The sequence below is a fragment of the Falco biarmicus genome, chromosome Z, assembly GCF_023638135.1.
Source record: "Falco biarmicus isolate bFalBia1 chromosome Z, bFalBia1.pri, whole genome shotgun sequence".
Lineage (NCBI taxonomy): Eukaryota > Metazoa > Chordata > Aves > Falconiformes > Falconidae > Falco > Falco biarmicus.
The window spans coordinates 22,970,246-22,992,878 of NC_079311.1; the positions used below are offsets into that span (position 1 = coordinate 22,970,246).

The 22,633-nt window shown below is 44.0% G+C and overlaps 1 protein-coding gene across 3 annotated transcripts in view; it reads left to right on the forward strand.

The window, feature by feature from the left end:
• TRIM36 (tripartite motif containing 36) overlaps window positions 1-22,633 on the forward strand; it is a 30,879-nt gene that overhangs the window by 2,612 nt on the left and 5,634 nt on the right. The window contains exons 2-10 of one of the 3 annotated variants that reach the window (XM_056325300.1): window positions 6,320-6,551; window positions 9,676-9,705; window positions 14,140-14,465; window positions 17,686-17,832; window positions 18,897-18,992; window positions 19,903-20,156; window positions 20,787-20,911; window positions 21,452-21,742; window positions 22,046-22,343. In XM_056325300.1, the coding sequence (XP_056181275.1) occupies window positions 6,320-6,551; window positions 9,676-9,705; window positions 14,140-14,465; window positions 17,686-17,832; window positions 18,897-18,992; window positions 19,903-20,156; window positions 20,787-20,911; window positions 21,452-21,742; window positions 22,046-22,343 (1,799 nt within the window). Of the gene's footprint in view, window positions 1-5,296; window positions 5,457-6,319; window positions 6,552-9,675; window positions 9,706-14,139; window positions 14,466-17,685; window positions 17,833-18,896; window positions 18,993-19,902; window positions 20,157-20,786; window positions 20,912-21,451; window positions 21,743-22,045; window positions 22,344-22,633 lie in introns of those variants that run through there. The other 2 variants (XM_056325299.1, XM_056325298.1) reach the window with 2 other exon arrangements.

Consider the following 22,633-nt stretch of genomic DNA (forward strand, 5'->3'; position numbering starts at 1 on the left):
TGCATTTTATACCAGAGGTACTGAGGCAGAAGGAATTCCATGACATTCTTTCAGGACTCTGAAATCCCAGTTCAAATCACAGCAAGGATGGACATTCAACACTCAAAATGACATAGTATTCTAGAAATGGTTCCAGGTTTCTTTTTTCCTCTTCGTCTCCATTGTCTATAAGTTTCCTTTTGCATCAGTCAAACACATGAACATCCCCACAATTGTTCACCCTCACTCCATTCAAAGTTGTTTAACTTGCATAGATATATGCTCTCTTCAATGGAATACATCTGCTTCTCTTGTATTATTGACTTCAAAGAATTTTTAAATGCTGTCAAGAAATACTTGTTCTGATGGGTAACTGATACCATTGTAGTCCATTTTGTAGAACCATTTTCAGGCATTTTTCTGTAAGCAGAATAAATTCAATAAACCAATGTGAATTTCAGAGAGAGGCTAGCAGCACTGACACTATGTTTGTGCACCGTTGATTTTGTTGAAATAAAGCTTTTGGCATACTCCATTTTGTAATCAATGCCTCACCCTCTGTTTTATTCCCTCACTCATTTCCTTTGTTTTGCCATCTATTCCTACCATCCCCATGGTTTGCAGAAACTGACAGTTTGTGACTCATAAGGAACAGCTTTAAAACCACTTCTCCAGAAAAAAGCATTTAGAGAAATAGTTACTATTAAACCCAAAATATAAACCTCATATAATGTGAATACAAGAAATAAAAAAAATAATTTGAAGAGCATTTCAAATCCTGCATGCTCTCCACCTGGCTCCTGTATGTGACACCTGATTTCTGTCCCTCTCTTCTGCCTGGTTGCATATAGTGACTGATGTACAATTCTCTCATGGTAGCATTTCAGCTTTTCTGCTGGTGAACGTAAGGGATAGAGCTACACAGGGATTAAAAAACTGAATCACATGAGAAACTGGAGAAAAGAAATATAGTAAAATTTACTAGCAGCTGTGGGGGCTGGTGGGTTGCTCTGGGCTGCCTGACTTAGCTGGAGTTCTGCTCCTCATCCTTTAGAAGATAAAGCTTTACATATTCCTTGCTTATGTGTAGGAAAGAGCTTGTCTGGGTTTTGGGTCCCTGTGAGGAGAATAGACCTTTACTTGAACAACAACTTTCTTGCATTTACCACGTGTCCAGAAGTGTGCCCGATTACGTCTGCATTGTGAGGGGTATTTCCACAAAAAGGTGACTTGGGTTAAAAGAGCATGTAGAAGATAACTTGTCATTCAGTTTCAGGTGACAGCTGGTTAGACGTTTCAGAGGAGCCAGAATCTGAAATTTAGCTGCTAAGAGAAGTTAAAATCCAGTTTGCCTTCACAGTTTTTAATCTGAGTTAATTAGCTGGGTTAGTCAGCCTGTGTGACAAAGGTGTGTTTCCACAGTTTGGGCATGTCCTCATCACTCCAGCAGTGGGTTCTTTGAAGCACCTACCAGAGCATGGGATGTGACACAGCGAGGGTGAGAGGCTAGCCATGCCCTGCGTGCCAGGGGTAGCTAGAATCTGAAGCGAAGGAGAGAAGGCAGCAGGACAGAATAGCAATTCCCTGTGCGCTGTGTGTGTATTGTTCATGGGTTTTGTGCCATATCTTTACGGTGCCAGAAACTGAGCCTGTGGCTGGGCTTCCTGTAAATTTGATTTAATTTTTTTATTTTAATGTAAACCTCTTATATTCCAAATCCTTTTAAAAATAACCGTTTGTGCTAAACAGTAATAATTTGTTCACCGGTATGGATCTTCCCTAGTTCAGAGATGGAGTGTGTTTTGATTTGTCATGTGTTTTTGGGAAACTTTTTCATTATTATTCCTCCCTTCGCTTGGCAAGGGGTTTACTTCTGGAGGGAAACAGCAGGGTGCTGTGTGGACTGCTGTCTGTAGGTGCTCTTTGGATGCCCTGCAGCTGCTGCTTTCCTGGTGTCCTGAGCGTGAAGCAGAGTGCTGTACACATAGCAGTAAGTAATAAAAGTAAGGATGTACTGAGCCAGCTCAGCACACTTTGAGATGTGCCAGCTACAGATCCTACCCAAAGCTGATTGCAATCCCAATATTATGGCAGTTCAATGAGGACAGTCTTTATTTGCTCAGTGCTCTGTGCATAGCAGTGTCTCATATGACCTTCCGGACTTGTTTGGTCCAGCCGACCAAGTTATGGGCAGATAAACACCAGAATGAAAGGATGAAGGATTAATATTTTTATGGCAAGGGATCTTCAATCATCGTTATTTTCATTTTGAAACACCCATGGTCTATAGGCCCTTGGTGGCTGTCCAGGGAGATGCAATGAAGGGTAACCCTCAAGAAGACAAAGATCAGCCTGTATTCCTGAGCCAAACCAGGCACATTTCTCTCAGGCATCTTAAAGTCTTGCCTTATTGCTGAGCAAACAACGTATCTTTCAGCCTGCATGACTGAAAAAATCCTGGGGAAAACAGTCATCTTCAAGGTGCAACTTTTCAAGGCTAACTAGAGAAGCAAACTGCATCACTGACGATGTACAGAGACTGGGATGAGGGCTAAAACCCCACTGCATCCATCCTGGCAGAAAATACTTCCATTGCACAGGGAGAAAAGTGTCTGCCTGCTGCCTCAGTCCCCAAGACAGTCATGTTAGCTCAGAAGCAAATCTCCCTCTTCACCCTCTGTATCTTTGCTGTGGATGCACTGGCTCTCCTCTGATGCAAACCTAGTGCAAGGCAAGTAGTAGCAGTTCAGTTGGAGTGCAGACCAGCAGAGAACAGGCTCACGCTTGAGCCATGGTGGCAAAGGCAGCATGAAAAAAAACCACTTTGGAAAGCTTTGGCCTGAGGACCTGACTGCTGAAGGCAGGGGAAGTGTTGCCAGAACCTCCAGTGCGCTTTGGGGCAAGGCTGTGTTTCTTCATGCAGCAGGACCCCAGATGTGCTCTATAACAAGCGTGGGATTTCTATAGCTTGTTGAAAGCCGGTGCCACATCCTTCTTTGAATTGTACTGAGAGTTAATGCAAAGGAGCGCTTGGGAGACTGCTGCATACCAGTGATTAAATTAACAAGCCCATTTAAACTGAGGTAGGAGGGAAAATAGGATGACAACCCCCACTCACTCCAGTTTCTCTCTTGTGCTGCTCTCTTGGGAGTGTAAGACATGCCAGCAATGCCTGGTCAGACCCTGCCTGCTGGGGGGGCAGGAGTGAATTATGAAGGATGTGTTGAACTATCTTGACACTTCCTCATGTATGAGTCCATCATTAGCAGAACAGGTGCCCAATCAATGCACGAATGTGGTTGGAAACAAAGCAGAAAGGTAGGTCAGACTTCTGTGGCCACGCTGGTCTTGCTGACTCCTTCTGCAGAGGCTAATGACAGGAGTCTTTTCTGATGGTGGTTTGTACTCTTACCTGTTTAATGTACCAGTGATTCCTAACTGTTGTTTTTTTCTCCCAGTACCATAAAGCTAGTGCAAATTTTGGCACTGCAAATGTAGTAGTCCTAGGCTGGGGGAGGACCAAAAGGCTAGTAAAGTGTGAGTGCTGAAGTGTGGTTTTTCCCTTTGGAGGCCTTTGAGGACCTATTCATCCATGTAACTTCTTAAAGTGGTGGAGGAGGAGGAGGTGGTAATTAAAATCCTGTTCTAAAGTACCCTGAAGCCTGAGCAAACAGGCACACAAACAAGCTAATAATACCTTAATGATCTATTAAGGGATTGAACAAAGAGTCACTCACAAGTCCTGGCAGTAACAGCAGTTGGCACTGTGGTCCATGTGAAGGCTGTGGGAGGACAGGAGGAAAGTGTGTGCTCCAGGTTTGTCCATGCTAGCAACACCCACCTCTGCTGGCACCTACACCTCTGGTATGAAATGCAGAACAGTTTGCATTGCTGTGTCACCAAAAAGAAAATTTCTCCATAGTGTTTCAAAGGCAGCAGTAGAGTGAAAGGGGCTTTGTTCTGGTCTGTGGCCGATAGTTTACTTGGCCCCAGGTCAACCACATCCAGCGTCAGCCACGGGTAGCGTGCAAATGTAGTCAAGGGCTTATTAAGTGCTGCATCCTTCAAAGCCTGCCTGTAACATCGGGAAATGTGGGGACAGTAGAGGTGGTTAAGGGATACCATAGTTATTCAGATATTTGCAAATCATTACTCAAAACATAGTTGGAAGACTAACAGTTCATGTCCCTACCAACCCTTTCTCCCCACCTGCTCAGTTAAGTGACATGTTCCAGTTTGAATATACATACTGCGCATTACTGGCTCCAGTTTGAATATACATACTGCGCATTACTGGCGTTACTGGCACCGTTTTGAGCACAGTACTCTGTGTTTTTATGATGGTGGTTTATAAAGTAAATGTAACATCTTCATGTGTTCTCTAGAAAGTTCTTCTTTGTAGTATTAGACATGCGAAAACATCACCTCTGTCTTCATAATTTCCAACTGTCATTTTCTATTCAAATTTCACGTCCAGGCCACCGAAGACCAGATGTAAATAGCGGCCAAAAACCAAATAAGGCATCTCAAGTGTGTTCCTTTTATTGACTCATATGCAGGGTAATTCTGAGGGGGAAAAGGAACTTCTTGTTCTGGTATTAGTCTTTTAAATAGGCAAGTAGGTCAAATTTAGGGTTTATCAAACTGTCGGCATTTCGTCGTCCAGGCAGTCCAGGCTCCATCCGCTGTGTAACGTAAGGAGACGGTACGCTCTCACCCCCGGGTTTCCCAGCTGGCGATTTTCCCCCCGGGGCCGACGCTGCGCTAACTACCGGCGGCGCCGCGCTCGCAGCGGCTGCAGCCGCGCCTCGGCCAAACCCGCCGAGGCTGGGGACGTAAAACGCATCCCCGTTTGCCCGGCGGGCGGTGAGAAGGGCATTTGCTGCGCCTCCTCCAGCGGACACGGGGCGCGGGGGTCCCGCCCTGCCCCTGCCTTCGCGGCCCAGCTGCCGCGCGAGCCGCCCGGTGGCGCCCGCGCTGGGGACGCGGCGGGGCAGCCCAGCCCGCGGGGACCGGCCCGAGTCTGCGCCGCGCCGGGCACCGCAGGCAGTTAACGGCGGCGCCTCGGCGGGGAAAGCACGAAATGCCCCCGCCGCTGGGACGGGCGGCGTGCCCGGTGCCGCTGGGCGGAAGAACACACTGAAACAGTGACACCGGCGGGGCCGGCGGGCGCGGGCGGGGCCGCGCACCCCCCCCCCGGGGCGGCTGGACAGCTCCGTCGGGCCCGCCCGGCGCCGCCCCGCCCCCTGCCGGCCGCCCCGCCCCTGCCGCGGTGGGCGTTGGCCGCCCCGCCCCGCCGGTGCCCGGTGCGGAGCGCGCTCGCCATTGTGCCGTAGGCGACACCCCTGTCCCCGCCCAGAGGACGGCAGCCCCGCCGGGTCGCCGCCCGTCTGGCCGGCCTAACAGCGCTCCGCCGGGCGGGCAGCCGCTGCCGCGGGGCCGGCGCGGGGATGGAGGGGTGCCAGCTGAAGAGCCCGGTAAGCGCCGGGGGGGAGCCGGGGGGCGCGGCCGGCGGGCCGGGGCTTGTCCTTCCCTCCGCTCTCGCGGCTTGTGCCGCGGGCAGGGCTCGCACGGAGACCTTCGGACGGGGCGCGGTGCGCGCAGGGGACGCCGCCGGAGGCACATCGGTGCAGCCGGCCTGACGCCGGCGAGCCGAGCGGCGGCAGCCCAGGAGGGGCCGAGCTGGGCGGGCGGTGCCTGCGCCGGCAACTTGATGCTTCGGCGGGGCTCGGCCGGCAGGTGCTGCGGGCGGGGGGCGACCGGAGAGCTGCTGCACCCACCAGGGCTGCGCTTCTGCGCAGTAAATAACTAAATAAATAATGTTCCTGACGCGGAACTGTTAGCCCAATGAAGTCACAGCGGTTCCAGCCCTTAAACGCGAATTACAGGCGGGAAAGCCTGTTGTTTAACCAGTCAGACGCTTAATTTCCCCACCCCCCCCCTTGAAAAACGAGTGAACAAGCTGACTTAGACGTATGGCTTCCTATTGTTGAGAAGCACGGTTGCTTTCGTTTCACTAGGTCCCCGAGTAGAATTAAGACTACTCCCCTCCTCTCCTTTCCACCCCTGCAATGCAGACGTGACCTAAGGATGAACCGGCTTTGCCTGGTGGCAGTGCTCGTTTCAGCTGAAGTGAACGCTGGCAGCGCTTTCGCAAACCTTCATTGAGATGTGTTTGCGGTGTTAGCCAGAGGAGTGCTCCAAACCAGCTAGAGCTGTGTGGAACAATGATTCTACAGAGCTGGGTTTTGGTGACATGCAGACGTACAGCTGTGCTGTAAGTCTTGCTGGCTCATGTTTTCTGCACTTACCCTTGTTTCTCCCTCTTTCTGTCACGAAGGTTACCATTAAGGGGATCGAAAGGGAGCTCATCTGCCCAGCATGCAAGGAATTATTTACCCATCCGCTGATCCTCCCATGCCAGCACAACGTGTGTCATAAATGTGTGAAAGAAATACTCTTTGCATTCGAAGACTCTTCTGTTGATGGAGGGTCTGAATCCTCTAATCAGAGTAGCCCTCGAATTAGAATCACTGCTAGTGTGGACAGAATTGACAGGATTACTAGATCAGGTATGTATCAGAATTTTTGCACCTTTTCCTAATTTTATGCATTAGATTGATTTATTTGAGCTGAATAGCATCTGCGTTGGTAAAATGCCTTCCCAGTACTCCTGATGTGGTTAGAGAGATGGCTTAGTAATAGTACAAGTCCTGTTCATTCTGTGGCAAGAACAATGGGAGTATTTTTAAGAACAATGCACATTATTTCATATATAATAGATTTGTCTTTGCTGTATCCTGTAAATCTTTGTAACCATTGTGCTTGTTTATTCTTTTATTTCAGTTACATCAAGATGCAATAGCATTACTTTCAGTAGCATTGAGATACGGATTATCAGCAATTGTATTGCCTGTCAGTGGCACTTTTGAGGTGGTTCCGTCAGGTCTTGGCCAGCCTAAATTCAGTAATTCTGACTTCCTTCTGAGCGTCTGCAGACTTTGAAAATGATAGTTTTGTCCTACTCATTTTAACGGAGCACAGATGACTGTAAGATGAGTGCGAACAGTCTCTTTCAGTGAGGTCTGCTCAAAGCTTTCAAGAGGGCTTAGTTGTAAGACTCGGTGCTCTTTGTGACAGCACACCAGAAAGATTCTTACAGCTGTCCATGTAATCCACAGATGAGTTGATCTGCTTTTGCACAGACACATCGAAAGTGCTTTGTGCATCCTATACTGCTTGAAAGAAACCTTGTCTTGGCTTTTAGGCTTCCTTCTGACATAATTATCCACTTTAAAACCACACTCCACTGGTGCTCTGGAAGAGTCACCCATAAGACAAACCCTGAAGCTGTATCTTGCATTTCACATGTTACAAATGTTCATCCTCCCTTTCCCCGTTTTCAAAACTGAAATGTTTCATTTCACCCACTTCTCTTAAAGAACTACTGAGTTGTTAGTAGTGGTACTCTTTCAAACCAGTTTGATAAGTGAATGCTGTGTTTGCTGTGGCTTGGCTGGTTGAGGCTTACATGATTTTGAGGGAATCCCCAAGCCAAATGGTCAGTTATCTTCATTACAGTCCTGTTTTCTGGACATGGGGTGCACAGCCCCACAGTCACCGTGTAGCTCTGCATATACTTTCTGAGCCCTCTCTAGCTGCAGTGTTACGTAAGTTGGAATGAGAAGGACCCACTGGTGACTGCCTTCTTCCGAATCCAAGCCTGTTCCCTTTTTTCCTCAGTAAGCATAATGTTCTGGCATGGCATTGTATTCATGGATTGAAGTGGTCACCAGTTTTGGGTGCAGCTGTCTGGTTTATGTTTTTACAGCGTGGACATAGGAGTGCCGAGTTGGGTGCCTTGTGGACTGTGCAACTTGCACTGTGGGCAACCTGACCTTCCTGTGAAAACTGCCTTGGGAAGCGTGGGAGTGTCACACAGCCTGTGCATGGGGAGCAGCTTCCCCCTGCTCTGGCTCCACCACTGCCATCAGCAGTGTAAAGCAAGGAGCTAGTGCTTTATCTCCCATCAAAAGCTTCCCTCCAGCTTGCTCTCCATCAGGCAGTAGAACCAGTGATCTAGCATGATATGGCCTGCACATGGTGCTGTGGCATAGTCTGCCCTGTGCTCAGGAGAAGCAGAGCTCCCTCAGGAACCTGACATTTAATTACTACTAGATTTGCAGAGTTAAGTTTGCAGTGCCGCCATAGCTCTGCTTGCACGATTTAGCATTGCTACTTCCTTATGCCCATAACGACAGGGCAAGAAAGACCCGTTCTTGGTACTCCTGCCCCCTGCCCCCAAGATGTATACATGGAAATTGTTGCAGCCGTTGTAATCTTTAAATCCACAGTAGTCTGCCACCGTCCCAGTAAACTGATGGGAAGTTATGTGTTTTCTCCTCATCTGACCTGCTAGCAGAGGGAGATGAATGCTTTCCTAAAGACTTCTTACCCGTTTGAGTAGCAAGAGAGGGTTGAGACTTGGAAATAATGGGCTTCCTCCTCTTCCCCTCAAAGAGTGTTGAGCAGATGCACATCACAGGAAGACTATCTCAGACAGTTCAAATCTGCAAAATGAAAAGCATATGGAAGTGTGAGCTTTAAATAATATATTTGGAAATTCAGGTTATACTATCTTCACTTCTAATGTTACAGGCATTATACCTCCATTGCTATGTGGGTGTGATATTTGTTCTCAGATGTTTGGTACCAGTAATGTTTAACCAGCTTGCAATTTACATTTGTACAATTCTCATCCTGCATCTGAAGTGTCCATACTGCACATTGCCTTGCTTAATTAATTGTGTGATCCTTAGGGGAATTTGTAATGAAACAGCTCCGTAAGAGAGAAGAATGTACAAGAAAACATCCCAAGTGGGACCTCACATGTATAACAAAAAACTAATACAATTTCTGGTAGGCTTGTGCAGGGCATGTCACTGTCCAGACATTATCATTATATTTGAAAATGGACATGATACCTTCCTGCTGCTGTGGGTTTTTTCCTTTTTTTCACTTAAGGAATCCCTGCTATCTCCATGAGGAGTATCAGCTATTTACAATTATTTTGGCATTTAAATTCTTGAGCTGCCAGAAGGAACTGGTCCAGATTCTTGTGTTTGTTGTGCAGATGCAGCTTGCATTTTTAAATACAATTTATCTTAACAGAAAAAGGCCAGAACTAGTAGAACTCTTTATTTTTCAGTTGAAATGGAGTGCATTTGTCTCTTAAAATCTAACGTGTTGGTTTAAAAAATTCCCACTGTTTATATTGTATATAAAAATAATTTTTGATTTAAAAAATCATGTTGCATATAAAATGAAAATAAAGGATATTTCTTCTTGCTAATCTATTTTCTGTAATGTTAGTGTAATTACAGTGTTGGTGTAATTGAAGTATGTAATGTGGTTATGTTGACACCTGTGCAGCACTGACAGATGATGCAGAAACTGAATGTTTGAAATCTCTCCCTGAACCCCCCTCCCCATCTATTCTTTCTCCTTTTTTCTGTTCTGCTTAAATACTACAGTTGTTTCATGTGCTAGGAAATAAACATTCTTGCCTTTCAGCCCTGCAGTATTTTAACAGCCACAGGAGAGAAAAGAGTTGATGCTTTTCATTTGAACCATTGTAAACCCAATAGCATATCTAATTTTTTGGTTTCTAAACAGCTTTCTGTTCGTTGTTTGCAGCCTCACAGAGGAAATCTTTTGGGTGGAGAGGTAGAAATGCTTCACTTCTTGTATTGGCTGGAGATAGTCTAGCATTTAGATCTCAAGTTATTGTTGGTCAGCATATAGCTTTTTGTCAGTGGTCAAGTCCACAAAATGGCTTTTGCAGTGAGCAAAGGTACCGCAAAGGACTTCTGTAAGGAAAGCTTTTCATTCTGTTTAACACTGACTTAAAGGTCAACTGGACTGGAATTCAGTTAATGTATTGGAATATATTTTTTTCTTGTGTGTACACATGACTGAACATACATCGATGGGTGCAAACACACATGTTCTCTCTTCCCTTTAAAATAAAACCCCAACAGTCACCCCACCCCAGCCCCTTTTTAATTTTGAAGAGTTTACATGCCCAAGTTTCAGTAAAATTGCTGTCTTGCTGGTAGTGAAGTGCAATTGCTAGATTGATCTTTGTAACATTGAGAGGTCATGGTTGGCCATCGCTTGTAATTGGAAGAAAATACTAGTTCTTCATTCTGTCGGAGCCCACTTAATTTGATAAATAAGCACACTGAAATTTACACCATGTTAACCTGAGTAGGTAGTTCTGGATCTGGCAATTTAGTATGGCACATGAATATATGAGGAAAGCTAAATATTTACGTTTATACACTTGTCACATTTGGCAAGTTTAGTATCACCAGGTTGAAGGATAGCCAGTGTCTTTTTGTTTTAAGTATATCTCATTTCCAAAACTGAGCTAGTCGGATCATCTCAGCCAGTGTGTGGGCTTGTTAACATAAATATTTTTTTTTCATGTGATGCTCTGTCAAAAGCGGAACACACTTCCCCCCTGCCCACCCCCCCCAAGCTCAATGTTGTCATAATATTGGCAGTCACATGAGCAATCTGTAGAAACTGTCTTTCAAGAAAGACATGAACTGAGCTAAACACAAATCTGAATTTCACACTCCGTGGAGGACAAAGCGGCTAATCGAAAGGGGAAGTTTAAATTGCTTAGTTGAAGACTGAAAGTATCATAAAACAAAGATACTGCAGGACACTGGCAGACCTCTTGGAAAGCTGTCCTTATCTGCTCTTTTTGCAGAAAGCACCCTTTATTTGGGGAAGATTAAAGTATCTGAAAATGACATTTTGCGGCTACTGACTTACCTCACTTTTTCTTTTCTTTCTTCCTAAAAATCCACCCAAAAGCATTAACTGAGTTTCAGGGGGTGGGGTGTATGGCAATATACCTTTACATTTTTTTTTTTTTAAATTCTATGAAAATCCAGTTGACTTTTAAAATCTTTATTTTTTCAAACTCTCACACATTTAACTTCCATGTCTTCCATAATCATAAAACTCTGGTGATACTGTTTACTTGGAAAACAGAATTTTACCTTTAAGATGTCCTATCCCTTTGCAAACCATCAGCTGCAGGCTGGGCTTTTCATTTTCAGTGTTGGTACCTCTCCTTGGGGAGAGGACATTTAGACATTATCTTTAAAAGACATAGTGAAGATTGCTCTTTGACTTAAGTCTTTGCAACCTGTATCCTAGTATTTGTGAGTTTGGAATCTTAAGCATAAACATGTTGTACTAATTTTTTAGTTACTGATTGAGGTATTAATTGCAAGTGGAGCAGTCTGTTTACAAATCACAGTGGAAAATTTCTTGTGATGATCCTAATATTTCACAATTTGTTTGTTGTAAACCAGAGTAGCAAAGTGTGAAAGAGAATATCTGGAGGACCTAAGTTTCTCTGAGATGCACATCTAATATGACTACAAAATCCATGGGTTCTGCTGCTCTGTTTCTTTGTGTGCCTGTGTTTTTTTTTTTACATATATATATATATATGAATATTTTTTTTTATATATATTTAAATATATAAGCAGAACTCAGTTTTAGCAAAGTGGACACAAGACAGATAGGAGAGATAGTGCTCAAAGTAATTTATCACTTCATCAGTGCTTTCTGTTTTAATGTACAAGTGTAGAAATCCTATAAGCAGAAAGCAGAGTAATCCTTGCTCCAAGTTAGCATTTTAACACTTGCAAAGAAGAGGATGTTAACATGCTTTAAGTGTTGAAGTGGCAGAGCATGCCGAGAAGCTTAGCAAGTAAACTTCCAGGGTTTAAAATGGGGAAAAAAACAATCCTAGGCTCTTGGAGTGCTGTTAGTGAAAAGAGATGAGACATCTGAAGGTGCACAGGGCTTCCTGGATACTGGATTGCTTTCTGAGAGCAGTGTCACCAGTCTTTGCAGAGCATGGCTCATTCATGATGACTATCTTGTTTCGGGCCACCACTGGCAGAATGAAAGGCCTCCACTGGAATGCAGCTGAAGTCACCTTTGAGTTAAACAAACATCCCTTCCACATTTGAGCCACTTGGCCAGACTTCAAAAGCATGCAACTGGATACAAATTTCAGATTTTTAAACTTGACCACTGCACCATGGGTTTTTGTTTTCTTCTTAACCGTGCTTTGTCATTTTTGTCATTGCTTGCTCTCTGCTACAGCATACTGCTTGTAGGCAGTCCCTGGACATTTGACACTATATGATTATCTTCTTAGTTTTAGCAAATCTAAGTACTCCAGATCCCTTTCTGTAGCTGTTGACTGCATGGCACTGCATGTGAAACCGTTTTTGTTTAGGCCATGGTGGAAGTCTGGAAGATGTGTGTTCCTGTGCGCAGTACTAGCTTGGAGCATACTTTGGAAATACAGTTTGTGTTTCACTCCTGTTGCTGTGCATTGCATGTGTGTGTTGCTGTGCATCAAGTTACAGGTACTGCAGGACGTGCAGTTTGGGTAATTAATTCACTTCAAGTAAGTACTAAAAAAAATTAAAAAAAAATCTCTGCTTCCCTTAGCCAGAGAATTGTATACCAGTGCCTTCTGTCACCCATACTGTTCTGTAAATGCAGTCCAGTCGTTCCGCTCAGAACCTACAGAAAGGCATGAGACCAGCTGGGTTTGTGACTGCCAGCTTGTACACACGTCTGCTGTGATTGTGGCTTCTTAGCTGATGGTCATGCATAACTACCATGTGGCACATTTCAAAGATTATTTTTAAGAGCAATTAGTTCCTTCTGAGAATTGGTTTTGTTTTGTTTTTTAAGAGACTGAAAAGGGTATGATATGAAGGGAGGTTTTGGATTAGGTAGAGCAGCACAAGGCGGATGTCTTTTGGGTAGAATCAAAGGACGCTTCAAAAACAAATGAAGCATCAGCACTTCTGGTGGAAAGATACTGACTAAATACAGATGAGGACAAATTCCCTTTTCTGAAGAAGAGCCAACTCCAACACTAGGAATTCAGCTGTAAGTCATACCTGCATTACAAATTTGTTAGTTACACCAACATACAGCCCTCAAAGGGATCTTAAAACCATGCTCCAGCTACAGGGGATGTTTTATTATTTCTGTGTAAGGGGAAGCTGAGAGGGCACACATTAAGGCTGAACAGTGGCTTAGCCTCCTTCAGAAATAGATAAAAGATTCTTTGATAGTTGTGCCCGCTGGGTTCATGAGTGAGACATGGGAATGCACTCCTTGTTCCGTAGCCTCAAGAATGTTACCCTGTAAATAGCTTTCGGGTCTGAGTGAGCCATCCCCATGAAAGGCTCCAAAGGCTCCTCCTTACCTTTGTGACCTGACTTAAGCCTTTGATCACTTTATTCTGGAGAGGAGGGGATATTTGTGCATAGCTGTTTGGTAGGAGTGCGGTTTCTTTGCCATCCCATTTTGAAATGAGAAGAGATAGATGTACCCTGTGTAACACTGCAGATTTGTGGTTCCCCAGTTCAGGATAGAGGAATCTCTCAAACACAACAATCTTAGCATCCCCTTGGTATGCAGTGCTTACTTACTAGTCCTCTTTTATCAAGTCCATTCAGCAAGGGCCAAGTCAGCCTCTGCATGTTTTGACTAAATGATTTGGCTGAGATTTCATATTGGTAATATCTAGTTCTCTTGTTTTCCCTTTAATTTTTTATTTGTCTTTTGAGATGAGCCAGATAAATTTGACTCATCCAAAACAAACTTTGGGGAGCTTGAAGCTGGCTATCTGTGTCTGGGAATAACCTGTCTCATTCTGGGAATAAGCATCTTTTCAGTATGGGCAGCCAGTTAGCCTAAAACTGGTTTCTGGAGGGTTTTGTGTTCAGTGTTTTGAAAGGCAGCAGATTGAGTGCATCCAAAACTAGAAGAAGACAACAGTATTGGAACAGATAAATTCATCTTAACATGGAATTGAGTTTCAGAGTAGTAGTTTGTGGTGGCCCCTGGACTTGGGCATTACACTACCTTGTCATGGCAAATACATTCCCTTTGGCTTGGCAGACTGCATATGCGTTGGGATTGTACTGGTTTGGATGATGCGCTACAATAGTTTGGAATGGGTTCATAAATTCCTGTGCTTCTCCTTCTAAACCTCTTCTGTTTATGCTCCTTCTAAATCAGGATTTGGTGTCTACACAGGCAGAAAACACAATTCAGTGACTTCTAGATTGAGTCTATTTCCTTGTCCGGGTTGCCAGAGGAATATTGATCTTGGAGAACGTGGCATCAATGGCTTATTTCGCAACTTTACTTTGGAAACGATCGTGGAAAGATACAGACAGGCAGCCAGGGCAGCCATTGCTATTATGTGTGATTTCTGCAAGCCTCCACCTCAAGAATCCACTAAGAGCTGCATGGACTGCAGTGCAAGCTATTGCAATGAATGTTTCAAAGTACACCATCCTTGGGGAACTGTGAAAGCCCAGCATGAATATGTAGCACCAACCACCAACTTCAGACCTAAGGTAGGTATAACATACCTTACAGAATTTAGGTTGCAGCATTTGCATATAGCTTCAAACGTATCTGTGCAACAGTAGTTGCTTATTGGGACCATTGTTGCTTTATTGACTCCAGCTGTTATTTATTGAGTGAAACATAAGTTTCTGTTCTTGTTGATGCTGAAGTGGTTGTTATTGGAGGGGGCACTGAAAACATGTTTTAAGGTGACACTAAAACCAAGGATGTTTTACTTGCAGGAGTGGATCATGTTATTTGTCATTTTGGTTCTTTTTTTTTTCCTTCTGTTTTTGGAAGAGTAAATGGTCTTGAACATCTAGAATGGCAGTGCTTTTCTCTAAAAGTATGGGTAAGGAGGATGCCTGTGTGCAGTAAACTTAAAAAACCCAACACAACTGGCCTCCCCCCTGCCCCTTTAAAGCAGGTTTCCTTTAGATGTTTTGTGCTTGAGCTTGATCCATCACAAAGCCATCTCCTTTCTTGCCTTCTTCTTTGCACCTAGCAATAGCAAAAGGTGGAGTTCAGGTCTCCATTGTTATTACACCCTGTTATTTTTTTTAGCTATAGCAGAGGAGAAGAATGTAATGGCAAGTTTTCTACTTTACGTGCTGCTACTGCTGCACTTGTACAAAACCGAGTGATTGTGAAGTGCTGTTACTGTTGTTTTTCCTGCTAATCATGGTGCAGAACATGGCAGTGCCTTATTGAATTTAAGTTACATGATAGGAGGAATTGTCACAGCTGCCATCTCTCTAACAAGGGACCACAGTAAGTCTTAATGTCCCAGCACTTGCTGCATGCCTGTGGCCAGTGACCTCACTGGAGGTCCAGCAGATAGCAGGAATGCTAATGTTCAAGGAGTCCTGATTAATTTTTATTAAGTTAAGTAAATTTGATGAATGTGCAATGTGTACAAGGCTCTTGCTGGTGGTGTACCTTCTTTCTGAAGCTGCAAAAATTTGAGCCTCAAAGGTTAGCGAGCAGATGATAGTGAACATGCAGAAGTCCGCTTACTGCTGTCTTGAGTCTAACACATTCATTCCAGTTAAGAGCAAGCATGTGCTTGATGTGCTTTAAAATGCGCTAGCACACACCTGTCTTGTCCCTTTATAGGATAAATGAACAAGGTAAAAGTTTGCATGCTGTCTTCTGGCTCTTGGTCCTAAATGCTGTACAGCTCCTTAAAAACTTTCGTTCTATGGTATCTAAACCCTTAAAATACCAAGGGCATCTTGTGATCCGTGTGTATTCTTAAAGGTACCATATGTTGTTATACTACATGCAGCCTGAATTTGATTTTAAAAGTCAGTAGTTGAATTATCCTGAAGTAGAGCAAAGGAGGGGGAGAAGTGATTTAGACCATCCTGTCCTTGATTTATCACGTGTATACATGTGTGGGATTTAGCTTTTTTAAATAATGTGTGAAGACAGATGTACTATTTAAAAAAAAAGAACCCCCTCCCCGCCCCGAACTATGCTATAGTTAAATTGACTATAGATACATCTACTATGTAGGAAGACTTCCCAGCAACAGTAAACTGATGTTTACTGTGCTCTTATAGAGACTTTTTTGAGGACTGCTTGAGCTTAATAGAAAGAAAAAAAGAAAGAAAAGTGCATTTTTCATTGCACTGCATTGTTAAGACCTGAACTGAATGCATGGAGTATTTGCTGGTCTCCTAAACAATGTTCTCAGTCATCACTTTCGTTTAGAACCAGACTGGACAGCACTTTGTAACGTATATGGTGGGGATGGGAGAAGCACATACTGGGCTGATTGTTCTTGAATTTTAAGAGAACTAGACAAGGTAATCTGCTGACCTGCCTCTAGCTTGTGTGCTATAATTCTTGCTTATATGAGCTATGCCCTGCTGTGGAAAAATTACTGCCACAGACTAACAGCATGACTGCATGACTTTTTGGAAATGTCAGATGTCTACCTGCACAGCTCATTTTCCTGAAAGTTCCCTATTTTTCTTTCTTTTTCTCAAATCCAGCAGTCAATGAAAATGAGATAGCTTATGACATATTCTGCTTAATGATAGTCTTTTGTACCAAGATGGCAGTGAGATTAGTGTCTTTGGGCTTTTCACCATAGCCTAAGATAACATTTGGGGGCTTGAAAGCTGGTTTTGGACATGGCCTGCTATTTGAGATTAGTGTGCTCATGTTTACGCTACTCACAATTTTCTCCTTCTGTGCCCTTTTCTGTCCTTTTTTGTGTGTGTGTCTGAAAAGGTGATACTTTTAAAACTTGAGTATTGGCACAGCTATCTTGTTCTTGCATATTGGCACACCTGTCTTGTTCTTTTGCTTGACATGCAATGGAAAAGCTTTGTCAAGAGCTCTTCTGTGGTAACAGGGAGTAGATGGACCCAAATCAAATGCTGTCTTTCAGTCCTCTGGAATGAGGCAAAATGTTATTTGTTTGTTTCTTTTTCTTTTTTTTTTTTTTTTTAAACAACCTTTCCTCCCATTTTAGATAGGTTTATGTGTTGCTTGAGCTTGGAGTTGAGCAGCACTTCCCCCCACTTTGAGGAGTTATTTCAATATGTTCAGTTTTTGAAAGATGATTTTTAGTGAACACCAGCATTTTTGCAATGTTGTTTATGCTGATACTGGAATTAGCGCTCAGCATGAACAACTTGTAATTGGAGTCAGACAGAGAAGCTGAAACACTGGAGCCTTTTGTCTTTAAAATGACTGTGACTGGCGGTGGCTGCGTTTCATTTGTTGCTCCAAGAGCAGCGGCTATGTGGCTGGTCAGAGTGTAGCTTAGACTCAAATCATTACAGTATTATGTCAGCTTTTGCTTTAAGAAACAGTTCATGGCTGTTTCAAGAGATGCTGGCATGGACATGGTTAAATTTGACAGGATGGGTATGTTATATATTGCATTTACAGAACAGGAGTGTAGGGAGCTTGAGGCATGCAAACAGCTTCAGGGATTAGCAAAACAGTTGATTGCAGTATAGAGGCTATGTGGTGTGTACGCTGACATTGCCACGTGTTTACTCACTGTTAGACTTCGTCAGACTGTGTGTGTCCATCTGCTGCCTTTCACTGGTGTGGACAAATATAGAAGAGGGAAGATAAACCGAATATAAAAAAATCTACTGATGAAATCAGACACAGATGTGGGATGCTTGAGAGTTTTGATGATTTGTTAAGCACCTCAGTTTTTAGAAGCACACCTGTGTTCTCTCTGCTCTCTACTTTTTTCAGATTTTGATGTGTCCAGAACATGAAATGGAGGGGGTGAACATGTACTGTGAAATCTGCAGAAGGCCTGTTTGTCACCTTTGTAAACTGGGTGGATATCATGCAAACCATAGAGTAACAACCATGAGCACTGCCTACAAAACCCTTAAGGTAGAAGTAAATATTGTTGGACCTGACCTTAGGAAGGGGAAGAGTAGTGAACGGCTGGTGTTAAGGGCAAGTTCCCTCTGGCAGGAAGCCAGGATGTGTGTTTAGAGGACACTGAACTAGTCATGAGGCATGCTGTTGTGCAATATCTGTTACTGTGTATATTAGTGTGGCATAGTGTGTGTCTGAGAAACTGTATTTTCTATGAGGTTTGAAACATAACCCCTTAGAAGTGTTTCCACCTTATTTTAGCCAAGTGTACAGCAGTATTGACCAGTGGAGAAGGTTTAAGCAGTTAACATTGAACAATCTAGCTTTCTGAAAATAACTGTCCTTGTGGCTTGGGTTAGCTGATGCTTTAGAAGCACTCCTGAAAACTTTGCATCTGAAGTGTCTGTTGGGACCTTATAAATTTCTGAAGTTGTGTAGCTGTTACTTCCCTAAGCACAGTACAACAGGGAAGACTTGCAAAGATTGCTTTGTTTTTAAAGAATGATTGCTGCTACCTCCTCTTCTTCCTTTTCTTCCTCTCTTCCTCGCAGGGAAAGAAAAAAAAGACCAGACCCGCCTGTCTTGTGCTCTTTGGCCTCCTTGCAAGTTTGCAAGGCTTTTCCTGTACAGCTGTTAACTCTTGCAACTAAGGAAGTGCAGAGACACTCATAAGTTCATGCTTAGAACTACTCATTTTTCTAGCAAATCTTAATACAAATGACTTAATAACTAACAGGGCTTTTCTGTAAGTTTTAGTAATGTCCTGAAGCCTCATGTTCCTAGCCTTAAGAAAGGGTGACTCCTGTGGCTGAGGAAGAATGAGCCAGGTCAGGCAGTTGCCTCTTGTCTTTAGAGGCTGTGCCCCAAGCTCTGCTCACAGCAGTGGCCTGATGTCCCTGTGCAGCAATGGCAGGTCACCGAGCAATTCTGTGTGGGCTTGCTGCTCCTAACTGGTGGCAGGCTGTTGTCCTTTTAACTAGATCAGCTGAGTGCTAGCTGGATGACGTGCCTGTGCTGTTTGTCAGTTTGGGTGAGACACCCTTATTCTGCCAGCTTCCTATTTTTTTTTTTAATAGGAGAAACTTTCAAAAGATATCAAGTACCTCATCAGTAAGGAGAGCCAGGTGAAAGCTCACATCACCCAGCTGGATCTGCTGCTGAAAGAAACGGAGGTAAGAGTGACTTGCGGGTTGTCTGGGGATGGCCCTTGCAAAGACTTGAACTGTTTTCAGTGAAGTGTTGAAAATCCTTTTTTTTTTTTTTCAGTTAGCCAGTAGAACAATTTCTGAATGGTTTGCGTTGGTCGTGAATCATACACAATAAGACATAATCCTGACAGTGTGGGAAATCTGGGCAACATACAGAGTGAAGTTAAGTTTTGGGTGCTGCTGTTGAATTGAAATACAGCTTATTTGACACTTTAACCAAAGAGACATGTTTTACATTTACAGCTCTTGTGTATTAATGGTGCTGCGCAGTTTATGCTGTCTGTTTACCTTGAGGATGTTGCAGTGAAATCAGAATTAAGGGAAAAATCTCCCTGCAGAAGAGTCATAGTTGGAAATCACATACAAGCTGAAAAAGACAATGGCAGAAATTGCAGGAGCTCCTGGACCTGCCTCTGTCTTGATACAGATTGTCTTTCTCTGCTTCTCAGTGCCTTTTGTTCAGGGCACTAGTCAGAGGTAGCACTACGGTTCTGAGGGCATCCGTGAGAAACTGGGCTGGACCTCCGGTTCAGGGTGATGGGGGAAGGTGGAAGAGCACCTAGCTCTTGGGCACAAAGACTTTGAGACTGACCTGCTTGCTTTTCCATGAGCTGTTTAGACAAATGCCATGCATAACTCAAGGCGCAGTCAGAGGAACACTTTCCTGCTCTTGGTTCTCGGTGTTAGGGTACTAAACGCTAGCTTGGGTGCAGCGCTGATCGCGTTGTCAGTCCCAAAGAGCACAACAGAGCTCATTAGTCTTGTCTGTCAAGCGCCTGACTAGATTGCTGTGATACCTTGAACAACCTTATGTATGTTTCTGTACACAGCCGCAGCTGTGGAATCTGTCCGAGTGTCTTTTGTTCCCTTCTAGTGCAACAGTGAAAGGGCTAAAGAAGAAGCATCTCAGAGTTTTGAGAAATTATTTCATGTCCTGGAAGAGAAGAAGTCTGCAGCCCTTAGGGCAATTGAAGCTTCTAAGACTTTAAGGCTGGAGAAATTGCAAATGCAAGCAGAAGAATGCCAGGGGCTCCTGGAAAATAATGGCCTTGTCGGATATGCCCAAGAAGTGCTTAAAGAGACTGATCCATCTTGTTTTGTTCAAACAGCAAAACAACTTCACGTCAGGTATCTGAATTACCTTCTGTTTGAGGGACGGGTACCCTTCCAGGATGTCTGGTCAGCCGTATTGTTTTGACACCTGCTAGCAAAGTACGGAATGTCTTGCGGAGGCTCAGGAGGTGGTCCCGGTACCGTTCAGTAGCAGTAATTAGAGTGTGCGTTCAAAAACAGCACGCAGGAGGGGCCCTGTCCTGTGGCAAGACCGAGCCTCCCTCAGTAGGACTGCAGTGGAAGGGTGGCTTGCTCAGCTCACTGCCGCTTTCCTTTGCTCAGAGATTGTATCGGGTATTTGCAAGTTAATCAAACATGTCTCTTCCGGCTTTAAACGCTTTCATCTTAATGGCTGCTCTCCATGAGTGCTTCACACCTATTTTGCTCTTTGAGCATAATGCCTCAAATTGTTAAAATGCTCTGCCAAGAGAATTGCCTGTTCCTTACCTTTACGCGGATGTACAAACAGCCTTTAAATGTTGCCTTTGAATTCTGTCTAGAGAGGCAGAACTTTCTGGGAGGTATCAGTAACTATATGAAGATGGAACTTTTTGGAAAGCAAAGCTTAGCAATTTTGTTTAAGGAATGCACACACGTGAATTCCCTTTTCTCTCTTCTGCCATGCCTCTGCTTCTGCGCTGTCAGAATCCAAAAAGCTACCGAATCTCTGAAGAGCTTCAGGCCAGCAGCTGGAGCTACTTTTGAAGACTTTGTGGTGGACATCGCCAAGCAAGAAGAGATCCTTGGTGACTTGTCTTTCCATTCCAATGGTAAGTTGCGAGCACACCAGCTCATTGTCAAGTTACAGCTTTAAGGGCTGCTCTGAAAGAGGCAAAACTTAGGCAGGGCTGCAGCTGCAGAAGTCAGTCTTGTGACTTGTGTTGTCCTTTCTGTCTCTGTGATCCACAAGGCATTACCTGGCAGCAATGTAATGAAGCTTCAGCTTTGGTAACGAAGCTAAGACGCCATTGCTTTCAGTGCCAGTTAACACTGGCTTCCAAAATATTGTAGATCAGTATTACTAGGTCTTTGCAGATGCTTTTTGTTGCACGACAAAAAAGAACAGTTTTCATACGCTTTTTTAGCTGCCAGTAGAAACGAACGATACAACTTTGAAAGTAAAAACAGAAAGCGAAGGTTTTATTTAAGTGCACATCCAGAACCATGCTCATCTGCACTCGTGAACTGAGCCAGGTTCCCCCCTGCGACTCATGGTGCTGTAGCCACTCAACAAAGGGCTTGTACATGAATTCTAGACCAAGGTGTATCTAAATGTGAGGGTTATGCCTCCTGAGTCTCTGTCGTTCCAGGTCTGGAAATACCAGAGATCAATGAAGAGCAAAGCAGAATATACAACCAAGCTCTGATCAGCTGGGAATGCCCTGGGAATGTCGACTCGGCTGATATCTATGTCCTTGAATATCGTAAGCTTAATAGAGAAGACGAGACTGAGATGTGGCAGGTCGAAGTTTGCAGCAAGAGCAAAGTAATATCTGATCTTGATGACGACAGCAGCTATGCCTTTAGAGTTCGTGGATATAAAGGCTCCATCTGTAGCCCTTGGAGCCGAGAAGTTGTTTTGCGTACTCCTCCAGCTCCAGGTATGGGGTTTTCTTCTTTCCGCAAGGTGCTGGATCTGTGTCTGTCGGTGTTGAGAGCTGTGCGTACGTAGTTCCAGTAGCTCCCAGACTTTGACTATACAGTTACTAGTTGCATAAATGTTGAGAAGCACTGTTAATGGGTTAAGTAGGTAGTATGCTGAGACTGTGTTAAATTGCATGATGTTCCTGGTAGCCTTCAGAAGTGGGAAATCCCAGTGCCAGTGTATATGCAAATGTAGTTTATAAGCACAGGAGGCCAAATACCTAACTAAGAGGACAATTTTTTGGGATACTGTTTTTCAGTTTTCAGTTTTCTTTTTGATGACAAATGTGGGTACAACAGTGAACATCTCCTGCTGAACCCAGGAAGAACCTCTGTGGAGAGCAGGGCTGGATTTCCTCTGCTGCTGGGATCTGAGCGCGTGCAGGTCGGATGCTACACAACCTTGGATTACATCATTGGTGACACTGGGATTGCCAAAGGGAAGCACTTCTGGGCTTTTCACGTGGAAGCCTATTCATACCTGGTGAAAGTGGGAGTTGTTTCTAGCCACAAGATAAATAAATTGTTCCATAATAGCCATGACGTGACCAGCCCAAGGTAAATTGCATACTCTTGCTTAACACATGTTTTATAGAAGGAGATGTCTTTTTTAAAATATAAATAAAGAGCGGTTCTGGCCTCAATTAGTACACAAGGTGAACCTAACGAGTGCAAAGTAGCTTGAAGGATATGGTGTAAGCAGGTTGTCCTGTTCATCGTCTACAGTTAGCGGGGAAAATGTGCTAGTTACCCAGAGTCCTATTTTCTTTCTTTTGAGGGTAGAAATCAGGTTTCTATAGATGTCAAGATATGTCACTTAAAGCAAGAAGGTAAAAAAGACAAATATT